Raw genomic sequence first — 25,428 nt, forward strand, 5'->3', positions numbered from 1 at the left:
GCAGAAATGAACGCGACTTCAAAAACGAACGCAGATTTGGACCGAGGCGTGTCGTGTGACGTCAACACGACGCACGTTCGGCTGAAGACCCTCTCTGAACGGCTAAAAGGTCTCATTTCCCCGACGATCATCATAAACAATTATTTTCGCGACTGCAACTCCACCCGTTCGAGGAGTGTTCCGCAAGTCACTCGGCAGGTTTCGAGAAACGCTGCGGCAAAATCGAGCTTTTGCGATGATCAACAAAAGAACAACAACAACAACAACAACAACAGATCAGTGAAATCCTGTACAGACTGAATAATTACATGCAAGGCCAAGTTTTTCTACAGCTTTGCTACAGCACTAGAGCAGCCTCTAAAGGTCAAACTCGTCCCACCTTCAGTGAAGTCCGGAGTCGCATGATCAGTATCTGTGTTTGAGTGAAAAAGAAACAGTGGTACTTTAGTAACACTTTAGGTTCACACCATACACTCTCAGACGCGTGTTAGAAAGGCACGTCTCTCGCACACTAACATACACACTATGCTCAGTCCATTAGTCGCAGCGTGACGTATTTCGCACGTCTCTGCTACACAGTGCATACGTTGTGTGTTTGGTGTAGGACGACACCGTAGACGTTTAGACCCCCGGTCATGTGGAACTCGCTGCGCTGCATTTTCCTTTTTTTGCTGCTCACAACACACCTGCTGGCACTCACACAGGGCCGGTGATCATTAGCTGCTGAGCTGGAGCAGGTGTGCTGGGAGCAAGAAGACCTAAAAAGTGTGTAGTGCAGTGGAGCTGAGGACTGGGACGGAGAAACCCTGCTTTAGACCTTTGGGAGAAAAAGGATGAGGATGATTTATGGGTTTGAACTCACGCACTCACTCACGCACTCACTCATTCATCTAGTGTATCTACACTAATACACTGTACTTCAGCTCAGCCATTGTGCTTCTAACAGGTACAGTGGGTGTGGTAATGGAGGTGGTAGTCATGGTAACCATTGTCACACATTGTGTTTGCCACGGTAGCTTCTTCTGTAGCACTTGTGGGGTTGCATCTTTTTTTTCTTTTTTTTTTAGATTACGGAAAGAATCTTATTGAAAACTGCGAATCAGAATCAAAGCGTAATGATCTGTAAGGTCACGATGTCAAACTTGATTACATCAAACAGGAACACCCTCCCCAGCTGTGTGTGTGTGTGTGTGTGTGTGTGTGTGTGTGTGTTTCCAGAGTCGAGGGCGTGTCCTCGGAGAGAATCGCTAATCACTTCCCTTCTGTTCTACCCCTCCGGGATCGACCCCATTGTTCCTTCCACTTCCTTTCTCTGACTTCCCACACAACTCCCTTGTCCTAACTATCTGTCTTTTAACCCGGTCTCTCTCTCTCTCTCTCTCTCTCTCTCTCTCTCTCACGCTCACGCTCTCTGAACTGCAGTCTATGCTCCTGAGCTGCTGCTGATGAAATACATGAGACAGATGGCCTATTAAAAATGAAGCAATGGGAACGGAGGAAAAAAAAACAAAAACAACAACAAAAAAAAAACCACTGCACAACGAATGAAAAGAGAAAGTGAGGTAGTGAGGGGAAGAACGAGATGAAAGGAGTGACGCTGGGGAAGAACAGTCTAAGCTAAAGAACGGCTTTACTTACTGGACCCAGAGGAAGTTCCAGCCTGAGCACCTGAGAGAGGAAGCAGAGCAGGAGACACAGCGAGAGTTACTGAATTTACAACAGAACTCTATTATTGGTTATTGTGTGTGAGTGTGTGTGTGTGTGTGTGTGTGTGTGTGTGTGTGTGTGTGTGTGTGTGTGTCTGTCCCAGCCTCAAACGGAATTGGGCTGCCCTACCAACGGTCTTGATTATGCTGTGAACTGACAGATCTGTGCAAGCTAAAAGTCACTGCAGCTCTTGCATCCATGTGTGTGTTTGTGTGTGTGTGTGTGTGTGTGCGCATGAAGTGGGTGGGAGTGAGAGGGAGCGTGTGTGTGTGTGTGTGTGTGTGTGTGTGTGTGTGTGTGCGCATGTGTGTTTCTTTGTGTTCAGTGCTTTGTCACGTGTGAACTCTTACTGCGTCTAGTCTGTGTGTGATGCGTACCCCGTTTGTTGTTTGTTGCGTTCTTGTTTACGTTGATGATGAAGACACACGGTAACGAGCGGTTTATCGCAGTAACAGCGCTATGATGGGATTGTTCATGCTGACGCTTGGCTCTCTTTGTGTTCGCCGGGGACGGTCTTTAATAATGTCGAAGTGAAACCGATTTCCGCGAGGAATCGAGTGACTGTTCTGAGATCTGTGCGAGTGCGTGTTACTCACAGGTGTTAGGTGTGCCAGTAGGCGTTGGCAGGTATGATCCTGCTTTCCAGATTTTGGCTTTGAAGCCTTTTTTGCAGCGCTGGCAGTCCTGGCCTGTGGTGTTGTGCTCGCACACACACTGCAGATTCCCGTCCAGCAGCGTGCACTGTGATGCGTGCAGGTTACACTTACACCTGCGGAGAGAGGCCGAGAGACCAATCAGACACCGGTGCCACGTATGCACAATACATTTTTATACCTGGAAGTGTACACACACACACACACACACACACACACACACACATTATTACACAGCGAGATCCTTCCTGCCAACTCTTAATGGCTCCTCTAAAACACTCGTCTTTCTCTCTCTCTTGCTTTCTCTCTCTCTCTCTCTCTCACACACACACACACACACACACACACAATAGCAAGGGCAGAAAGGTTAAGTGTGTGAGCTGGCAGCAATGATTTAATTTGGAAACCTATAAATATATAAATATTTTCAAAGCTGCTTCTCGCATCACTCCAATCCCTCCAAAGTACGGCTGATGGAATTCAGAAATACACATGACGAGTGTGTGTGTGTGTGTGTGTGTGTGTGAGAGAGAGAGAGAGAGACAGAGAGAGAAAGCTCAGGTGTGTAGCTGTCAATTGGTTATGCTATACAAAAAAAAGAAAAAAAGCTCAATATAAGAAGAAGTAGGCCTGATTTTAGATGAGCCTTTCCACCTGAGCAGTCATGTGTGTGTGTGTGTGTGTGTGTGTGTGTGTGTGTGTGCTGCTCTGAAACATTCTGGTTTGTTCTGCAATAGTGACCACACATCTATCAGCATCAAATATTCACACTGTAGTCCTGCACCTCGGCCCAACCTTCATCCATCTCTCCGCCTGTGTCTGCATCGCTGTCCTAAACATGACGCTGTAGTTTCCGTTCAAAGCGTTTATTTATAGACGTGATGATATTTCAGAATATTTCAGAACTCTCCTCCAGTGATATATGATCTTTGTGCTTTGCTCTAATTTGTCTTCTTCTCCGAGTTGTAACAGTATCTTGTGTGTGTGTGTGTGTGTGTGTGGAAGCTGTGGAGCGCTGGAGTGCACTCTGTGGGTCGCTCTGTATGATAGTCTGTAGGGCACTTCTCCTGAGGGCAGTGCCAGGCTCCTGCTGTTATTAGAACACCAGCTCGATTGGGCACAGAGGGCAGCTGGGTCAGCAAAATCAACCCTGGCCATCTGGCATGCACTCGCGCACACACACGCACACACGCACGCACACACGCATGCACACACACACACGCACACACACATACACACGCACACACTATTATCATCTCTTTAACCTTTCACTAACATACACACATACTTTGTCATCTTCTTAACCCCTTACTTACATATATACACACACTAATATTATCTTCTGAACACCTCACTAACATATATACACACACACACACACATTCACTCACTCACTCAATCACTCACTCACTCACTGACTCATTCAATCACTCAATCACTCACTCACTCACTCACTCACTCACTGACTCATTCACACACTCATTCACTCCCTCATTCACTCACTCATTCACTCACTCATTCACTCATTCACTCACTCATTCACTCATTCACTCACTCATTCACTCCCTCATTCACTCATTCACTCACTCATTCATTCACTCATTCACTCACTCATTCACTCACTCATTCACTCACTCATTCACTCACTCATTCACTCATTCACTCACTCATTCACACTCATTCACTCCCTCATTCACTCACTCATTCACTCCCTCATTCACTCATTCATTCACTCATTCACTCACTCATTCACTCATTCACTCACTCATTCACTCATTCACTCACCCATTCACACTCATTCACTCCCTCATTCACTCATTCACACACTCATTCACTCACTCATTCACTCACTCATTCACTCATTCACTCACTCATTCACTCATTCACTCACTCATTCACTCATTCACTCACCCATTCACACTCATTCACTCCCTCATTCACTCATTCACACACTCATTCACTCACTCATTCACTCATTCACTCACTCATTCACACTCATTCACTCACTCATTCACTCACTCACTCAATCACTCACTCACTCATTCATTCATTCAATCACACAATCACTCACTCACTCACTCACTCACTCCACTGAATGGGATGCTAGTTCATCACGGGGAACCATAGCCACACATTCACTATGAGAAGCCAGCTACTTTTTGGAAGGTGGGAGGAAACCGGAGAACAGGCGTGCAGGCATGGGAAACTCCAAACAGACAGTAATCCAAACTCAGGATTCAACCTGGGACCCTGGATCTGCGAGATGGTACCACGCTACCCACTGTGGCACGTGCACCGATAGTCACCAATGGAGTGCTCTGCCGGACCCGTGAGTGAAATCTGGCTTGCTGCTGAGCAGGAAGCTTCAGCGATGTTTCACTTTATGCAAATGAAAGCAGCAGCAATGCTGCATTTCAGGCATTCAGGCAAAAGCTTCAGAAATTAATTTGTCATAACCAAATCCAGGTCAACAGCATATAAACACAACCCCCCCCCCCACCTCCCCACCCCCACCCCCAAACCTCCACAGAAATTCTAATCATTAGTTGTTATTGTCTATAAAGTAAATGGGTGAACCTCTCCGTATATCTTGCGTTTGTCTGGAGCTGTTTCTGCTTTACCTTCACCCTTGAGTATACACAGACTTTTGTCAGATCAGTGTTTCCAGCATTTTCACTCTGACACACACACACACACACACACACACACTTTTGTTAAATTGACAAGTTAAACTGTGTGTGTAAAAGAAAGAGGCAATTATTTATCTTTAAGACAGAAAAAAACCCTCCAATCCCAGAGGATTTGGAGCAGCTGGAAGCTAATCCTAATTTCACTCTTTGCCAGGCATTTCTCTCTCACTCTTCCCCTCCATCCTCTCTCACACCTTGCATTTAGCACAGCACTGAGGATCTGACTAATTCACACACACTCACTCATACACACTCATTCCACCTCACACATTCTTCCACTCATGCGCTCTCTCTCTCTCTCTCTCTCTCTCTCTCTCTCTGTCCACTCTCAGTTTTAGTGATTTAATATCGTGCTTGTTGCTGGATGTAGAGGAGAACGTGAAGATTGCACGTAATATACACACGAGTTCACTATGGCTATGATGGCTCAAATAAAAAGACCAGGCAATGTTTTTCCAGTCTTCACCTGTCCGGTTTTGGTGAGCCTGTACCCACTGTAGTCTCCGATTCCTGTTCTTGACTGACAGGCGTGGAACCCGACGTGGTCTTCTACTGTTGGAGCCCATCTGCCTCAAAGGTTGTGCATTCTGAGATGCTTTTCTGCTCACCACAGATGTAAAGACTGGTTATTACCATAGGAGTTAACGTAGACTTCCTGCCAAGCTTCCTGTCAACATAGACTACCTGTCAAGCTCACACCAGTCTGTTTTGTGGTGCCACAGTCCACCACAGAGCTGCAGGAACTCCTTCAGGACCATGGATAGCACCGGTATAGTAGCTGGAGTCCTCTTGGTGTGGTGTTGGAAGGTCAGTAAAAACCCCCCAAAAATCAGGATCAGGATCAGAGGTGACGCCACATCTCTCAAACAGGAGCGGAAAGCACCAGGTCCGCTTCGTTAGCTCTCAACCTACAGCCCATATAAGCAGAGCTGAAGAAATGATCTGTCAACATGGCCATAGTCCACATCGTAAAGAGTTTTGAAAACTAAAATAAAGCGACTTTGAAACTTAAAGTATTTTCAAAACCGACCAAATATGAGCACGCCTTCCATTTTCAATACTTTCCACAACACATCTGAGACTACAGTGGGCACAGGCTCTCTGGAACTGGAAGGCGTGTGTGTGTGTGTGTGTGTGTGTGTGAGAGAGAGAGAGAGAATAGTATGAACTCTCTCTTTAATTGAACATGACTGCATTTGGGTACCCTGTTTACAAATATATCTTACTTCAAAGAAAGGCATCGATTTCCTGTTCCCAACAACTAAAGATTTAACACGCACTTATACACACGTATAATCTCTCTCTCTCACTCTCTCTCTCTCTCTCTCACACACACACACACACTCACACACACAGAGTGAAATCCTAACTTTATAGGTCTAGCTATCATATACTCATCACACACACTGTATACACACTGTATATGAATCTATCATGTATCCATCCAAATGGATCAAACCTCATTAGAACTTCCTGTCCTGTTATTCAAGAAATAATACAGGTTTCATATTTCATCCTCTTTCATCTTCTCTGCTTTCCAGTTACACTCTAATTTTCTCTGGATTTTATTTGTTTGTTTGTTTGTTTACTTACTTTTGAAAGATTTTCTGTACATTTGCCCATTCAAATGGGAATTTGTGTGCACAATAGGCATATGTGTGTGTGTGTGTGTGTGTGTGTTTATTTGCATGCTAGTCTCCCTGCCCCCAGCCTAAAGTCTGTAACCATAATCCTTTGCGGATTACAGAGTACAGAGGTCAGCCACTGAGCATGCTCGGTAGTTCAGGAGTTCAGCTGCTGCTTTTAGAGACAACCTTCAAATAGTCTTGCTGACCTGGTTTTATTAAACACACACACACACACACACACACACACACACTCACACACACACACACACAAATGTAATAAATATTAGAGTAAATAATATTATAAAGAGAAGTGACAAAAATCTTTTATTAGGAAGTTTTAGAAGATTTGTTTCCTGTATATATAAATGATTCCATGCTGCTTCAGTGACCATCCATCCATCCATCCATCTATCCATCTACCCATTTATATATCCATCCATCTATCCATTTATCCATCCATCCATCCATCTATCCATTTATCCATCCATCCATCCATCTATCCATTTATCCATCCATTTATCCATCTATCCATCCATCCATCTATCCATTTATCCATCCATCCATCCATCCATCCATCTATCCATCCATCTATCCATCTATCCGTCCATCCGTCCATCCATCTATCCCTCTATCCATTTATCCATCCATCCATCCATCCATCCATCCATCCATCTATCCATCTATCCATCCATCCGTCCATCCATCCATCCATTTATCCATCCATCCATCTATCCATCCATCCATCCATCCATCCATCTATCCATCCATCCATCTATCCATCCATCCATCCATCCATCCATCTATCCATTTATCCATCTATCCATCCATCCGTCCATCCATCTATCCCTCTATCCATTTATCCATTTATCCACCCATCCATCTATCCATCCATCGATCCATCCATCTATCCATTTATCCATCCATCCATCCATCTATCCATTTATCCATCCATCCATCTATCCATTTATCCATCTATCCATCCATGCATAAAACCAAATGTCCATCAAGCCATCATCCATTGACATGCACATTTCCATCCATCCATCCATCCATCCATCATTCAATTGCCCACCCATCCATCTTTCCATCCATCCATTCAATTGCCCACCCATCCATCTGTCCATCCATCCATCCATCCATCCATCCATTCAATTGCCCACCCATCCATCTGTCCATCCATCCATCCATCCATTCAATTGCCCACCCATCCATCTGTCCATCCATCCATCCATCCATCCATTCAATTGCCCACCCATCCATCTGTCCATCCATCCATCCATCCATCCATCCATCCATTCAATTGCCCACCCATCCATCTGTCCATCCATCCATCCATCCATCCATCCATTCAATTGCCCACCCATCCATCTGTCCATCCATCCATCCATCCATCCATCCATCCATTCAATTGCCCACCCATCCATCTGTCCATCCATCCATCCATCCATCCATTCAATTGCCCACCCATCCATCTGTCCATCCATCCATCCATCCATCCATCCATCCATTCAATTGCCCACCCATCCATCTGTCCATCCATCCATCCATCCATCCATCCATTCAATTGCCCACCCATCCATCTGTCCATCCATCCATCCATCCATCCATCCATCCATTCAATTGCCCACCCATCCATCTGTCCATCTATCCATCCATCCATCCATTCAATTGCCCACCCATCCATCTGTCCATCCATCCATTCAAATGCCCAACCATTCATCCGTCCATTCAAGTGCACATATCTATCTATCCATCCATCCATCCAGCCATCCAGCCATCCTACAGGGACCTGGCCAAGAACTTTGCTTCAACTAAATAAGGAAAGCCAAATTTGTACAACACAGAAGAAGCCTGTTACTGTTAATAACAATCTGGGTCAGATGTGTGGTTTTATGCCTTTTTAGTCTGGCAATTCTGTCGAATTCAGCTTCCAGCCCATCACGGCTCCCATTTAGTGCCTCCTAGTGGACATGTTTTTTAAAAGCGCATTGAAACTCACCTTAATATAATATTTTAGACATAAAGCCTGGTCATATACAGTATTCTATATAGTCCAATAATAATGGATAGATTAAGTCCTGGGAGTGAACCCTGCATGTGTATGTGTACGTCTTTATGTGTGCGTTTATGTGTCTGCGTACATTTTGTCATGAGTTGGGCATGCTGCAGCCCAGTAAATAATTTACACAGACTGCAGCAAAACGGCTTGTTCATCTGAGGATGTGTGTGTGTGTGTGTGCGTGTGTGTGTGTGTGTGTGTGTGTGTGTGTGTGCGTGAACTGTAAAGCAAGTAGTTTAGAAATGTCAAGCAGGAACAAGGCCTCTGAATTGGATACATACAAATTAGAGAGAAAAACACAAGTGGACCCCCCCCTCGCTCTCTCTCTCACTCTCTCTCTCTCTCTCTCTCACATACACACTATCTATCTATCTATCATCCATTTACCATCAATTAATCCATCTTTCCATTTATCCTGCATAAATATAACATTCATCTATCTTGTATCCATCCATCCATCCATCCATCCATCCATCTATTCAAGGGTCAATGCGTCCATATATTTATCTTTCTCTGCATAGGTCCTTTAGTATGCCCTGCCTTCTTCATGTATTTCATTATTAGAACGTCTAGCATCCATCCATCCATCCATCTGTCCATCCATCCATCTGTCCATGCATCCAGCTATTTATCTTTCCCTGCATAGATGCACAGATCCTTTAACATGTCCTGCCGTCTTCATTTATTTCATAATTAGAAGGTCCAGCATCCATCCATCCATCCATCCATCCATCCATCCATCAACACTGTCAGAAATCTTTGGGCATTTGGAGGTCAGAATGCCTCTCTGGTAGAAACAAGATCCTATTCTGTAACGTGCGCCATCCTTCTCTCAGATTCCTGATCTTAGCTCATAGCAGTGGAACCTGATGTGGGTTTCTGCTCTTGTAGCCCGTCCACCTCATGGTTCGAGATGTTGTGCATTCTGACATGCTTTTCTGTTGGTTATCAAGAGTACCTATTTAAAGTTACTGTAGCCTTCTTGTCAGCTGAACCCAGTCTGTCCATTCTCCTGCAACCTCTCTCATCAACACAGTGTTTCACTGGATGGTTTTTGTTTTTGTTTTCCGCACCATTCTAGGTAAACTTCCGAGACTATAGTGTGTAAAACTCAATGCAGCAGAATCTAAAATGCTCAACCCAGCCTGTTTGTATAAGTACAGTTAAGTACATTTTCACAGTATAACGTATATATATGTAATGTATCATTTTCTGCCATCTGCCTTTATTTCCATACTGCCTCCTCAGTATTACAGAAATGAAACGGCCATCTGTCCGAGACATCGTTTTCTGGAGTTATGAGGATCCTTTCCTCTTTTTGCTGCGATTCCCACGAATGAAAAAGATGCGTGAGAAGTCGTTATTGAAAAGCAAAGCTGTCTTACACGAGAGATATGACGGGGGAGACCCCGGCGAGACCCGAAAAACAAAGACAGTAAGGAAGCAAAGAAAGCAAATGAGATTCAATACCGCTGACTTTGACTTTGTGAGCGGGAATAATCAAGGATTATCAAATCAGCCGTTGCCAGAGCAGCATAAATCAACCCGTCCGTGCTGACACATCTTTCTCTTCTTCTCTTTCTCTCCCTCTGTCGTTTGTGCCTGCATCACTCACTCTAAGACCAGGGATCATAGTAGGGTTCCATCAAAATATCTCAGAAATGTTACGCAGACTGCCATCAACTGGTGTTTATGCTGAATATTCCGAAGATGAGCAATGCGATGATGTTGTCAAATAGTGCCAGCCATACACGAGTAGTCGATAAGACGCCAGAATGTAGACAAGCACAAGCAGGGGTTTTTTTAATATGTTTTTCTGCCACTTTTATTTAGGTTTTCTTACGTCTTTGTCCGTTAGCACGTTCTTCTCACACCTCCAAGGTCAGGGGTTCGATTCCCACCGTGGCCCTGTGTGTGCGGAGCTTCTCCCCGTGCTGCGGGGGTTTCCTCCGGGTACTCCGGTTTCATCCCCCAGTCCAAAGACACGCATGGTAGGCTGATTGGCATGTCCAAAGTGTCCGTAGTGTATGAATGGGTGTGTGAATGTGTATGGCCCTGCGATGGATTGGCACCCTGTCCAGTGTGTACCCCGCCTTGTGCCCGATGCTCCCTGGGATAGGCTCCAGGTTCCCCACAACCATGAAAGATAAGCGGTATAGAAGGCGGATGTATGGACGGATGTCTTGTTCGAAACAATGTCATATTTATTCTGTATTCTGTTCTACACATGGTAATTTTGTGCCTCATTATGAGCTGATTTCAGGTTATTTGGATGCGCGGTTGCATGTCACGAGCACAACAGTAACTCCCTAAGAGTCCATAAGGGTCTGTCTTTAATGATCCTGTATCAGAAATTCTCCTCGTTTAACAGACTCGCTCTAATGAGCTGGAAATTTTTACCAACCATCTCCGTGCTCTAGCATGTGCGCTCGATCTCGCATTCATGGGGGGGGGGGATGGATGAGTATCGGACGCGTCAACGTTTTGTTCCGTAAATATTTTTCCAATGAGGCTATTCGCATGAAATTTTCACCAGACTTTCGGTATGAGCTCAAGAAATCCACACATATAGAGAAATCCAAACACTGAAGCGCATAAACGAAGTTACGTGTTTATAAAGTGGAATGACACGGGGAAAAAAAAAAGTACCGAACACGCTAACTGTAATTTATTTATTTTGTTAATGTTATTATAACGAATTACAGTGTGCAAAGCTAGCCTAGTGCAGTTAAAGCGTTCTCGTAGCTAACTGCTCAGACAGTTCACCGCACTGTTAAATCACTGGATTCATCTTCCAATCGTATTTATTGATTTTAGGCAAGAATTGTTTTCCCTGGTAGGCTGTACACGTGACATCTCAAACGCGTAGACGGCGCTTTTACTCTCATAACCCTCCTGTAATACCGAGGAGATGATAATGGCTTCGGCAGAAGATCTTTCCAGCACAGCACATCACAAAATGCTCCTCGGTGACTTGCCTGCACTAACATAGACGTATTTGTACTAAAGAGGTTTTCCTCTTACATTCCTACATCCCGAAAAAGTTACATACTGCAGCTTTAAGGTTCGCAGACACACTAGGAACCCGAAGTAAAGGCTATTCGTTTTTCCATCTGATTGATGTATTTATTTATTTATTTAGAATTAGGCACGTTGCTTTAGGAATCAGTTATGGAGTCAGTTAGGAATATGAATTGTTCAGAAGAGTCACTATAACAATCAAGACTTGTAGCCAAAGATATAGCCTACATATCCGTGCCTTAGCTTTATGTCGATACCCAGTCTCTCTCTCTCTCTCTCTCTCTCTCTCTCTCGGTTAATCCACTTAGCGTAGCTGTATTTGCTGAGCTCGACTGATTGTCCAGGTCTCCTCTACAGCCCGGCCCCGAGAGAGACAGACAGTATAGCGAAGATGAAAGACGAAAGAAGCGTGAGATGGAAGATGAGAGAGAGAGATAGATAGAGAGAGAGAGAGAGATGTATTTCATTCAAATGTTACTTGACTCGAACCTTTCGGTTTCCCTTTTTTTTTTCACGCACATGCACAAAGCCTTGCACTAAAGCACTGCTCCAGTCCCGAGAACAACGTTCAACTACCTACAGAAAAGAACAGGACTTTTTTAAAATTATTTATTTTTTTTAAATGGGGCATTCCAGGAAAATCTCACCACACACACACACACACACACACACACAATCCCTCTGTGATCAATAGTGAGCTGACAGCTCTCTACGTCCGCACTGTCATATCTACCAGCCCGGAAAAACTCATCGATTCTCAACTCATAGACTGGATTTCAGTGTGTGTGCACAAGTGTGTGTGTGTGTGTGTATTTGTGCTTTGAAACACACACACACACACACACACACACACACACACACACACACACGCACACACACACACGATCCATACCTGTGCAACATCTCACCTCAAGGCATCTTTTTCGCACCTTCTCACCGTGTGTGTTTCCCACCTGCCTCTACTACACATTACTGCGGTATATAAACCTGATAAACATCCGTTCTAGCTGTTCGAAAACTCCTTGAAATGACATCTGCATATTCTGTCTTTCTTCAACGTTTCACACCCAATGATCAAATGTACTCAGTAGGTAAGTAAGTTTGATTTATGTGTCACATTTAAACACAGCGACGCTGACCAAAGTGCTGAACAGAGCGAAGAAAAGTACAATAGAAAACAGAATAAAACCAAATAAAAGACAGACAACAGTAAACATGAGATTAAAACGCGGGACTAAAGTCCAGCTTTCATCCGAGTGTTACGGTGTGGACGAGCAATCTATTGGAAAACGTTCCAAGAAGCCAGTGTAGACGAAGAGCGTTTTCAGATCTATCCGGATTAATGTGGACATAATGTGATCTGAGTGGCTCTGACCGCAGCACGGATGTTGGTGTCAGATGGGCGGGTTTGGGTGTTTCAGAAACCGCTGCTCTCCTGGGATCTTCACGCATTCAGGCGGAAATGGCTTTGCGCTGACAGAAAGTCTACAATAACTCAACTCTTTGCAACCGTGATGAGCAGAAAAGCATCTCGGAGTACAATACATGCTGAGAAAACGTGACCTGGTCTTTTCCCAAGCTTTAACTCTCCAGTTTCAGTGAGGATGTGTTTACTATAGCTTCAGATTCCTGCTCATGGCTGACAGGAGTGGGACCCAGTGCGGTCTTCTGCCACGAGGTTCGGTGGTGTGCATTCGGAGCTACGTTTCTCCTCACCACACTGGTTAAGAACGTTTACGTTAGTCTTCCGGTCAACTCGAACCGGTCTGACCAATCCTCTCTGACCTCTCTCTCTTATTAACAAAGCAATTCTCAGCCCCCGTATAATGCTCACTAGAAATGGTCTGTTTAGACCATTCAGTGAAAACCCTAGAGCCAGTGATGTGTGATAATCCTAGGAGATCAACAGTTCGATACTTAAACCAACCTGTCTGACACCGACAGCCATTCCAAGGTCAAAGTTCAAATGTTTTCCTCGTTCAATGCCAATGCAGAACATCACATACGTCTTTTCCCTTAGTCTGCTTTGATGCACTGAACGACCAAACTAGTTCACTATGAATTCATTTTACATAAGCTACCACTTTTTTTTTTTTTTTTTTTTTTTTCTCAGTTTCCAGGCAACCAAAACATGAGACCGGGCAGCACACTGGACCCCTGACTTAGAAAGTGTGCTAAGAACTAATACATTTAGGATTTGTCCAGTCCAGAATCACTACGTAACTGTTCAAATCTCAGTATTTCTACTACAGAAAGCTTCATCACAATAAGACAATGTGTGTGTGTTTGTGTGTGTGTGCGTGTGTGTGTGTGGGTGTGTATGTGTGTCTGTGTGTGGGTGTGTATGTGTGTCGGTGTGTCTGTGTGCGTGCACATATGCAAAATATTATTGCAGCATTGCTACACACACACACACACACACACACACACACACACAGGCATATGTAGGTCAGCTCTCAGATGGCAGACTGTTTTGTGATGTCATTAAAACTCGCCGCGTCATACGCTGTGCTAGATCAAGAGTGTAGATTTCAACATGCTGGGACACAACTTTTTGAAATGCACAGTGCACTAAATATTGTGTGTGTGTGTGTGTGTGTGTGTGCGTCTGTGAGCGTTTGAAAAATAGAACGTTTGCATCATTCATCAAAGCAAGTTACAGCATCAGCATCTGAGAAATAATGTATTGAAATATACTGTACACAGAAAAGTGTGTGTGTGTGTGTGTGTGTGTGTGTGTGGTTACGCAATGTAAGTTCAAGTGAAATGAGCTGTATCGTAATACTGAGATATAAAGTGTCTGTACGCTTGAGAATGACAATAAATCATGCACTTGTGATATATTCATAGATTCGACGCACACTCTAAAACAAGTGTTACAGATGAAAACACACACACACACACACACACACACACACATACACACACAGTAATAAAATCCAACCTACCAGCCTCGATAATAATACTCCTTTATTTTTTCCGCATGTTATTAGCAAAACCTGGGGAATGTTTTCTATGACTCGGTATTCAGCAGATTAGCTTATACCAAATATATATGGACATAGCAGTTATTGTGGTAGCAGCCAGGTAACGTGTATAATAGTGACGATAAATTAAATACGATATCTTACGATGAGGTGTTTCATCGGCCGTGTTATTTAGTTTAATGTGTATACCAGAATGTGTAGATTCACATGTAAAATTCCTGGTTTTCATAAAGGACTGAAAACTAGGTATCGTATCTTTTCGTGTTAGTGCTTAATCACAGCCGTCGAATCAAAGCCCGTGGGCCAAAACCAGCCCGCTGCCTTATTTCACACGTCCTGTGAAAACGTACGGAGAATAATATGGGAATGGCCTGGGGTGTACCGATACCTAGCGTGTTCACATCATAGCCGTGTTAGCATGATATAATGATCGACTCCAAATGTCCTAAAGCACCATCATTTATGTGTGCAGAACAGCACTGACACCTAGCATTCTTCTTTTTTTCCATACCAGTGGGATCATCTAAAAGGAATACTGTATAGGAGATCGAGGAAAAAATGTACTGTTAGCAGAGATTAGGTGTGGGAGTTGAGTTTAAAATAAAATCCTGTTTATATTATCTGAGGTGTAATAGACATTTAAACTTAATCGAGCCCACTTTCCCTTCTCTGAAAAAAAGGTCAGCTTAGCCGTTATCTCGAATGAGGGGAGGCTAGTGAGGATGCTAACAGACTAGCATACAGCGCTAACACACACCGAGTAAAGATTCTGTGCTTCCTTCAAGCAGCCATGCCTGTGTTAAATAAATCAGCGTAGCAATTCGGAAGTTCATAGCGGCACACGTGAGACTCTACTCAGTATAGCGGAGAACGCAGGATTAAAAAAAATATCTGAGCTAGAGCGAGCTACGTTACCTTTACAACACCGTTAGCTAACAGGAGCCCTGTGCTTCAGACATGCCCAGCAGGGTTGCCAGGGATTTTACACCAGATTTGTCTAGTTTTGAAAAAAATCAGAAATGTATGCGTGGATGCGTTTTTAAGATGGAGCTGGGCTGAGACCTGGAAAACATGGACACCAGAAATACTCGGTTCTCGTTTACGCTCCACAAGTTTAAGTTGTGTGGGCGGGCTTAACGGCGATGTACTCTCATCGGCCGGTGAGATTTTTGGATCGGCAGGTCGAGCGTCCAGCCGAGGAGTACGACGATGACGTCGTTGACGACGGTGCTCCGTGACGCTCCTGAGAGCGCATCTCGGAAAAAAAAAATACTCGTATGAGGCTACCCAAACCTCAAATATTAATTACGGATGAATGTACTGACTCGGTACGTGAGAAATTTCCACGACAAAGTGCAAACACTATAACTGTACAGAGAACCTTCTAGAACGTTCTCTAAAATTCGCAACACCGAAGTCTCTACTTCCAGGTCAGCGAGCTGTCGATCCAAATCTCACTAGCCGGTGAGAGAAAATCGCTGTTAAGCCCCGCCCACACATGAGATTCGTGCCAGAATGGCGAACGTAAACTTGCGGAGCGTAAACGAAAACCCTGGCAGCGCGTCCGTAAACCATGATTAGCGAAAAGGAAGCTCAGAAAACGTTCAGTTTTGGCCGCTTCAGTTCACTCTTTTCAGTTTCAGTCTTTTTCATCTTTCTTATTGTATTTGTTTATCCGCGTCTTGAAATGTTACGTTCAATACTTTTGAATTCCTCTTACCTGGAGGGCACCTCTATGTTGGAAATAGCGTAGAAGTACTTCAGCAGGTTGTCCCTCTGCACGTAGGTTCCTCCGAGCGCTGGCTTGAGCAGACGCAGACGCAGGTCGGTGAAGGTAAAGAAGTCGCGCAGGCCCTTGTTGCTCTCAAAACGAGCCCGTAGACTGTCCATGTCGTGCAGCCGGTGCCCAGCAAAGATGGTGAAGCGGGTCCGTGCCTCAAAGCGCACCACCTTATCACCTTTGGCACCCACCCAACGGGAATAGAGTTCGGTGCAGATGACGCGCGTCGCGTTGGATGCCGTGAGGTCACGTGCCCGCTGTGACGGCATTCCGAACACCTCCAGGCAGTCATCAGCGTAGAACTGGTACGGCTGCCACGTGTGCCCGTAGTCCAGCGACTTCTCCAGCGCCATGGCCGTAGGTCGACCGTACACGAAGCTTATCTCAATATCACCAGTCAGCTCCAGGCTCTTGTTCCATGACAGTGTGATGTTAGCCAGCAACGGCTCAGGGTAGCGACGCCACGTCTGAGTCTGCCAATACGTGACAAGGCCACCACGCTCACGGTCCTGCATTAACTGGGGTGGGTGCGCCAGGTCTGGGTTAGACGCGTCACACTCATCGCTGCACAGGTATGGGTTCTCCTGAAGAATACATAGAATAGAGAAAAAGCTGGTTAATTCATTAATATGTAGCACACTGTAGTCAGGTCCCTGTCGTTCGCTCATAATGCAGGCAATAACTGTACAAATGCAACATACAGAGCTGATAGATTACAGAGTGGCTCCTGCAAGACGTTTACATATAAACACCAAGGCCATAGAGTTATATCTGACACGCTTAATACCGTAATAATACTAAAAAAATCATGACAAGTGGTTAGGCTAAATATCAGGATATGAAAATACACTAGCGTTAAAGCCAGAAAGTGCCGTCTGGCTGTCTGTGATTTTGGGGTTCTTGCACTAGCTGTTCTGGGCTGTTCTGTCTCTTGGGCTTCGTGTGACTTGTTCAGAGTCTTTGCTCCTTCCTTTCATTATAAGGGACAAGTGTGCTTCATTAGGGAAGGACACGGCCTTTTTAAAACAGAAGTCTCTGGCCATGTGGGAGAAAGAGGACATGTCGGAAGACTGGATCTAAGATGAACGACTCTAACCTCGGGGTTAAGGGTATTTTAGGTTGTGATTATGCTTTTGTTTGCACAATGAGTAAATAAAATGTCTCGAGTGTCGCCGGTACTGGTTTCTGAGTATATATGTGTGTGTGTGTGTGTGTGTGTGTGTGTGTGTGTGTGCGTGTGTGTTTCTAAATCACACTTTGTTTATAGCTTGTTTATTCTGCCATCTAATTAATCTGAAAATGTGAAGAGCTGAATGATCCGAACGTTACAAAGGGTGGAAGTCGAGTCAAGCTGAGGCGTCGTATGAGGTACTCGTACAGATACAAAAACGTGTCGGCATCAGGCTTTAACAGTAACGTAACTTTAATAATCCAGGTATTGCTTGTGGAATAAATGATATTTTGAGTGCCGTAGACACTTGTATTATTACCTGATGGTGATATAATCATCAGGACTAGTGTCTGGTATTAGTTAATTGTAAGAATAATGATCAGGCAGTAATCAGTATATCATGTCCCTGTTCTTGCCGCTAGCTTTATGAAATACCACTGGACCGGCTTATCGGCACAGCATGAACCCGTGCATACAGACGTGGCCGAGCCGACACAGGGTTCGAAATGGTTCGATTTACATTAAAGTACTGGCAGCGACGGTTCCAGCCATTTACCGTAATTCTACATTTAAATACCGTTTTCCACTATTCACTCTATCGTCCGACGTCTGTTAGCACCTCTAGTATATGTAGTACATATTGTACACAAACAGATTTTCACTAGATTATGGTGCGCCGTTTACCGTTTATTAAAACGCAGGGAAACGCGTGAGGGTGTACGGAAATAATAAAGACACGAGGATAATATCACAATAACTCAGAACACCACTTAAAAGTACATCGAGGTCTCATACACATACATGGCATCCCCCCACCCCTCCCCCACCACCACCACCACATCTCATAAAAAGAGCTTATTACAATGCTTTGCATCTTGGGAAATAAGTAATTTGCTTTGGGGAAAAAACAAAACAAAAAAAAACGAAGAAGAATAAATAAAATGATGGATGGAGCCAAGCATACAGAGAAAGAGAGAGAGGGAGGTTTTTGGGGGAGTCCGAAATATAACGTCCTCTTACTTCTTTCACTCGAAAAGAGCACTCTTTTTGCACTTTGTGTAATTTATATATAATAAATGAAATGAAACAGTCGACTCTAATGGACGTCAGACATTTGAAGTCTACCGTATGCAAAGGTGAGGAGTAACTTCTTTCCATTTCCTGCCTTGTACTCAGACAGATTAAAACAAAAAACAAAAAAAAAAAACCCAAATGCATTAAAGTCATCTTAAAAGTCTCTATCTCATCCTTCTTACTCTTACAGCATCCCTGACTCACGCCGTGTTTCTTTTTTTCTCACCCACCATCACTTATTCACTTAGCTCTTCACTCACTTAACTTCCCTTCTTCCGTCTTTCTCACTTCATCTCTCGCTCTTTCCTGTACTTGACCTCTCTCTCTCTCTCTCTCTCTCTCCCTCTCTCTCTCCCTTCCTCTCTCTCTCTCCCTTCCTCTCTCTCTCTCTCTCTCGCTCTCTCTCTGACTAACTCAGTTAGGGAAAACACATTATTTGTTCAAGTATTAAACCTCTCTCAGTCTCAGTGTCTAGACAGCAGACAAGCAGCATCTAAACACACACACACACACACACACACACGCACACGCACACACTTCCCGTCTCAACCCCTAACACAAGCACAACGCAGTTGGATTACGGCAGAGAACGTTACACACAGCGCTCGAGTCAATCAAATCCACTTTAAATCCGCCAGCTGACACAGATAATGGTGTCTATCCGTGTGTATGCGGACATGTGTAAGTGTATTAGTGCATTACACGGCGCAGACGTGCTGTAGGCTGCTTTTGTGCGCGTTCGCACTCGTTTATTACTCGTTTACTTCGTGTGTCGAATAACACAGAAATAGATATCGATAGCCAAATGCGTGTTTATTCATATGCTAGCTGATTACACGCACGATGCAGGACACGGCACATGAAGTGTATGTAATCCGTCCCTCCCTTTCATTTAGCATCCAAGGCCCATGTAATATCTCACGCACATACACACATACCGCCAACTGTTTCGCCAGGTGGCCCACATCGCTAAGCCCCTGAAGCAATTATCCTCACTGGAATCCTATCTCTCCGACAACAATCGGCATGGTACTGTCGGCATGGCAGTGCGTGTGTTTGTGTGCGAGAGAGACGGTCCGCCGTGCTGATGTCAGAACGTTGGACATAACAGTAACGATAACAGTACACAGGCAATCAATTTACACCCTGGTATACCAATTCCATTATTCTTATCCAGCGAAACGTATTGTATAATCGAATCTAAAAAGTATAAGCACTATGCAAATTTCGTAATTGCGCAACTTTTCGGCGAGCCTGTTTTTAAATACGGAATCTCTGGAATAAAAATGCAAAATGACAAAAAAACTCTGGAGGAAAATTCTAATATTACACGCATAACGGTTTAGTAGGAGGCTTTCGACGAAATCTGAAATCTCCATTCTACTAGCATTTCCTTATTTATGAAATCACAGTGCTCGTCCTTTCTCAGAATACTCAATGACCATATCGTCGAAATATTACCACGTTAATCTCGAAATACAGCTTTATTTCTTTATTTTAAAGTGTCCCGTGTGGTCGGTTTAGATTTATTGGCTTGCTAATGATGCACCTACACAAAGTAGGCCACATTTGATGTGAATAACACGCATACGATACATAAATAAAGACCATTTCATGAATAAGGCATTGTCGATCCGTTCATACTGCCGGTCGTTCCTGCTGCCTGTATCTACGCATTCGCAAATTATGCTGCTGTGCCTAAAAGTTTTTAGGTGCGTCGCATTTCCCTACAAAAATACCCATTAAATTGTTTCATTTGTAAGTATGCGGATAAAACCTTTAGTTCGTTCCTTAGTCATTGATCTACGAGTCTGAACTGATGGTACGTCCAAACGTCATGTCAGTATTCAAATGGGGAAAGTTACACATATTCTGAGCTGGGTTACACACATGCTGAAGTCAGACTTTTCTGGGTGTCTCATTCGGATCATGCAAATCACATGTAAATTATCTCGGAGGTTGCCAGGTTTATTGAATTTAAATGTTGATGAATAGTCCTGGTTTAGTGTACGGCTTCCACCCTCGGGGATGCTCAACTTATAAAATAGCACTTGATCTAGCACATCCTATTATTTTACATGGGACTTATTTACCGTTTATGTCCACAGTTAATTGTGTGCAGAATTTAACGAAGGGACGAGATACTGTTTCAAGGTCATGTAGGCTCACTTATCATGCTTTTAATGAGCTATTTTGAAAAAGTTACATGCACGATTCTCATGTAAATAGCACTTAAGTCTATAGTTAGTACGCGTGGAATTTTGCTTTTACGTGCACACGACGTACACGATAAAAGTTACTGTCGGATACGGAACTGAAGTGTGTATGAAACTACAGGTCACCTTACCTTACAGACTCAGGTGGTAATAATTTAGTGGGGCTTTTTCTTTTTGTGATCGTAGCACACAAGCACGAACAAGACATGAGATCGGCACGCTGCCTATTTTTCAGACCGTCCGCCCGGATGGTACCATGACACAGAGCAGCAACGTAAAAAGGGCTTGCGTTTAAATGAATACATTATCAAGAGGTGTGGTTAAGCTTCTGTGAAGTCCGATCAAGCTTCTGTGAGAGCCGATCAAGCTTCTGTGAGATCCAATCAAATCGGTTCCTCTCATTCCCTTTAAGTCCCAGTGCCATTTCCATAACGGCAAACAATTACAGGTTACTTTCAGATTTTACATTGATTTTTAATAATATCAATAACAAGCTGACATACAGGACTTCTACAATACAAATCCGGAATATTTTCTCCCCTTGATCTGTATGTGACATCAATGTCAATATCGGAAGTGTTACAAATGCGGAGATTTTTGGATAAAAAGATACTAGTAACTAAAACCTTTAGGAATGCATCGGCTATTCGTAGCCACAAATGATGATACAGGAATTAAAAGTCTGTTTTATTTAGGCAGTATTGGGGTGGAGTGATATAAATAGTGAACATCCATGAAATCAGGTTGTTAGAAATGGGACATGACTTATAAGGCCGCTTATAAGGTCAGGAAAATACCATATTATCCCTGAGCCTGCACTGAGAAGAGGGACTCGGGAAGCAGTAGCGTACATATGGCTGAACAAGAATGGGATCCCACTGCGTCTGCACATTTTGATTGTCCCACCCCCATATCTTTTTTTCATAATGATCCAGCTAAAATGGCTAAAACGCTCTGGCTTTAACTAGTAATTTTACGTTCGGGTCGGCCTGGAAATAGAGACCTGAGCTTTCTTTTGACACGATGTCAAACGTTTCAAATAAATAAATAAATAAATAACCTGATCTTGTTCTCGGCAGTAAACAACATTTCCATTGATTCTGTCATGTATCTCACAGAAAAACAGGGATGAAAACCAATGTGTGTGTGTGTGTGGGGGGGGGGGGGGGTGAGAGTGACAGTGTGTCACTATAAGAGGAACACAATATGAACTCAGTTTAGGTTATGAGATCATTACTGAGTAACACTCTGTGGAACACACCTTCATACGCGTGTAAGTGAGAGAAGAAACAGAGAAGAGAGAAAAAGCTTTGCAGGCTCCTGCGAGAGATCATTCTAAACGTGTCTGTATGCTGAGAAGAAGATCAGAGTGATGTGGCCACCTCACATCTCCAGCATCCCCGGTTCGATCCTGAGCTCCAGTGCCTCTCTTTGTCTGACCCCCCCCCCCAAAAAAATGTGTCCTTAGCATCTAATTCGTTATTCCTTTCTGTAAACATTATAGGGTTTTAGTCATGTTATCGCTTTACTGTGCTTAACTCTGACTTGTACATTTTGGAGGTGGAGCGCGGGAAGATCTGATTTCAAGACGTTCGCCTTTTCGGCTTATAACTTTGTGCGATTTTTCATCGTTGAAATGTGAAAACAAAAAAATGGCTTGGCTTTCTCATGTACTCGGGTGTAAATGCTGAGTATTTTGGGCGGGTTACTTCAACGAAAACACTGTTTGCCTCTTACTGAGAATCTGCTCAGCGGTGAGTCCTGTGGACACCTACAAAGGCGTCGTCACCTATTTCATAGCATTGTTCTGCTTGATCGTACAAGAGTCTTGATGTTTTCACACGTGACCTCTTGTGCTTTAATTGACATTGAACTCCCAGGTAAAAACAAAAGAGTTTTTCATTTAAAGTGGAACCAGGAAGTCAGGGAGACCATCAGGGTGCCTCATGGTGTCTCTTTTATATTTCAAGCAGTCACCCTGTCCACCCTGCACAACCTCCTCCTGCCCCTGAGAGTCAAGCTGAAGAAACCTTGCAGACTCTATATGGAATCTTTTTTCACTAACAAAAGTGGCGTAGGATTGAATAGAAAACTTCCAGGAAGTACTTTAAGGTGTAGAATAAATAGCTGGAAAGGGAAAATTCCGAGTAAACATATCTAGAACATCTAAACAAGGTCTTCTAGGCAACGACCAGTTCTCGGTTAAAAGCACGATGCCGAAAACGTCTTTTAGATCCGCTGTATACTGTGTAACGTTCAAATGCATGGATTCCTGCCTTCTGGAAAGTAATGCAGAGGCAGATCTGAGAGTGTTTCAGGTAGAAAAGCACTGGCTTTACATTCTAACTCTAATGACACACAGGAGCAGGTATGAGTCATGGCTTGAGGAATCCTCAGTGCTTGTTTAAGGTTTGTTATATTAATACACAAAGCTGTTGTGCTGGAATGGGAACGCAGGTACGACTGAAGACAAGCGCTCACTGACGAACCGTTAGACTCCCACTGATCATAATTAGCACAAAATGTGGAAAGTCATTCGGAAACATCGGATCCGGCCTCACATCCTGCATTTAAAGAGCCCCCTCTAGTGATTTGCAGGCATTTCCGTAATATCAGGCAATCGGTGTTCAAATCTGATTCGCCAGCTGTACCTGCTGTTGTACCCCGTGCAGCTTCTCTTATAAGTGAAAAACTTTCGACCGTGCTTTTTGGGGGGTAAAGATTAAAGATGTTATTACTTCTACCGCACAGTGTGTGGTTATGTCTTAAAATGGGGTTCGGGGTACATTCTGGAGACGAGAAGGGCGTCGAGAATTAGAATTTCTGAACACCGGTGTAGTATTATAAAAGCATGAGGAGTATAAGAATCCTGTTGCTGTGAATTTTACAGAAGTGGCAGAATTGTTGGTGCAAGTGCAGGCCGGCTGGGTTGGGTACTTCAAAAACCACTGATCTCCTGGGTTTTTCAGGAACCGCAGTCTTTAAAGTTTACACAAAAAGGTGCGAAAGACAAACCAAGAATGAAAAAAAAAACATCCAGTGACTAACAGTTCTGTAGGAACAGGAATGTGAAGCTACAGTGGGCACAAGTTCAGATAGACTGAACGATTGAAGATCGTGGAGAAAAAAAAACCCTCACTTGTCTTTTAAGAGTCTAGCCAGGCCCTAATGTTAAGCTGTGCTCTTTCTGATTTCTTAGCTATTCGTGTACTTCTGATCTAAGATTATTCTTTCGTGCTAAACTGGCCTAATCTATTTTATATCATTTCATTGTAGTACTGTGGCTACTGGAGATGTTTACGTTCTGTGAAATGCTTCCACATTCGTCATAAATGTCATGGAATGGAGGCACAGACGGAAGCACGGGTGATACGACAGAGCCCGTGTCCCTAACATTCAACGACGTACTCCGGCTTCTGCACCTGGAGTTAAGGATGTTGTTTTTACGAGGTATGCCAGCTGGAGCAAGAGGGGCGTCGAGTGGCACTTCAGTGGCTAGCGGGCCGGGGACGACTGGTCCGAGCTGCGAGACGTGGAATGACGGAGCTATGCGGCCGTGTCCAGTTAAGTCCAGCTTGTAAGTCACTTCATCAATCTGTTTGATGACTCTGAGCGGTCCGACGTATCTCGTTCCGGGTGTATTTTTTTGCGAGTGTATGGGTGCACTCAGAGGTGCAGCAGCTCTGTAGTCAGTTTAAAACGCTTGACAGCAGAGGTACAGTGAGCCTGTTCACAACCTTCACATTATTATTTTATCTTCCGTTCGGACCAGCCTTTTCAAAATTCCGCATCACAAACTGGTCAAAGCTATATTTTATGTACGACCTCTTCCTGGAGCAAGTTCTTTACACGTAAGTGACGAAGAAGAAAAAAAGAAAAGAGCAGAAAAAGTGCGTTTTCACTTTTGTTTTTGTCGATGTTACGGTTTTCTGCATTCTGGCGAAATGTTGAAATTAAGATCAGCTCATAGGGAGACATGAACGTTTCTAAAACGTTTCTAATCACACGTTTGACAAACGTTTGGTTTCTCCTTTCGAAACATTCTATAAACTAAATTTCCTGTGTATAATGTTCATATAATGTTCATCCATTATACAGCTACTCTAATGCAGTCCACACACACACACACACACACACACACACACACACACATGGATAGATAAAGGACCTGTTTCGGCTATGGGAGCTCTGCGGTGTCCTACGAGTCATACCTTCTGCTCGAAGGTGAGTGATGATCACAATAGGGCGTTTAAACATCTTGTGCAAGGGTGCCAATGGACACTGGTGTTTCTTCCTGCTGGGAGAATGATGACACAGTCTACAAGGACGGCACAGGGCCAAACGACAAGAACCCTGACCAGTGCCTTCCACCCACTCGACTAAACATGGCTACACCTGGTGGGACCGGGTGTTCAAGGGTGGCGTCCTGCCCAGCCTCCTCA

General features: G+C 43.9%; 1 protein-coding gene across 3 annotated transcripts in view; it reads right to left on the reverse strand.

Moving 5' to 3' along the window:
• The window catches only part of ntng2b (netrin g2b), a 48,287-nt gene that overhangs the window by 18,474 nt on the left and 4,385 nt on the right, over positions 1–25,428 (reverse strand). Inside the window, exons 2-4 of one of the 3 annotated variants that reach the window (XM_053648675.1) lie at positions 16,466–17,109; positions 2,304–2,476; positions 1,639–1,668 (exon numbers count right to left, since the gene is read on the reverse strand). In XM_053648675.1, coding sequence (XP_053504650.1) covers positions 1,639–1,668; positions 2,304–2,476; positions 16,466–17,109 — 847 coding nt within the window. Of the gene's footprint in view, positions 1–1,454; positions 1,469–1,638; positions 1,669–2,299; positions 2,477–16,465; positions 17,110–25,428 lie in introns of all 3 variants that reach the window. The other 2 variants (XM_053648677.1, XM_053648676.1) reach the window with 2 other exon arrangements.

This window comes from Ictalurus furcatus, chromosome 18 (genome assembly GCF_023375685.1).
Source record: "Ictalurus furcatus strain D&B chromosome 18, Billie_1.0, whole genome shotgun sequence".
Taxonomy (NCBI): domain Eukaryota; kingdom Metazoa; phylum Chordata; class Actinopteri; order Siluriformes; family Ictaluridae; genus Ictalurus; species Ictalurus furcatus.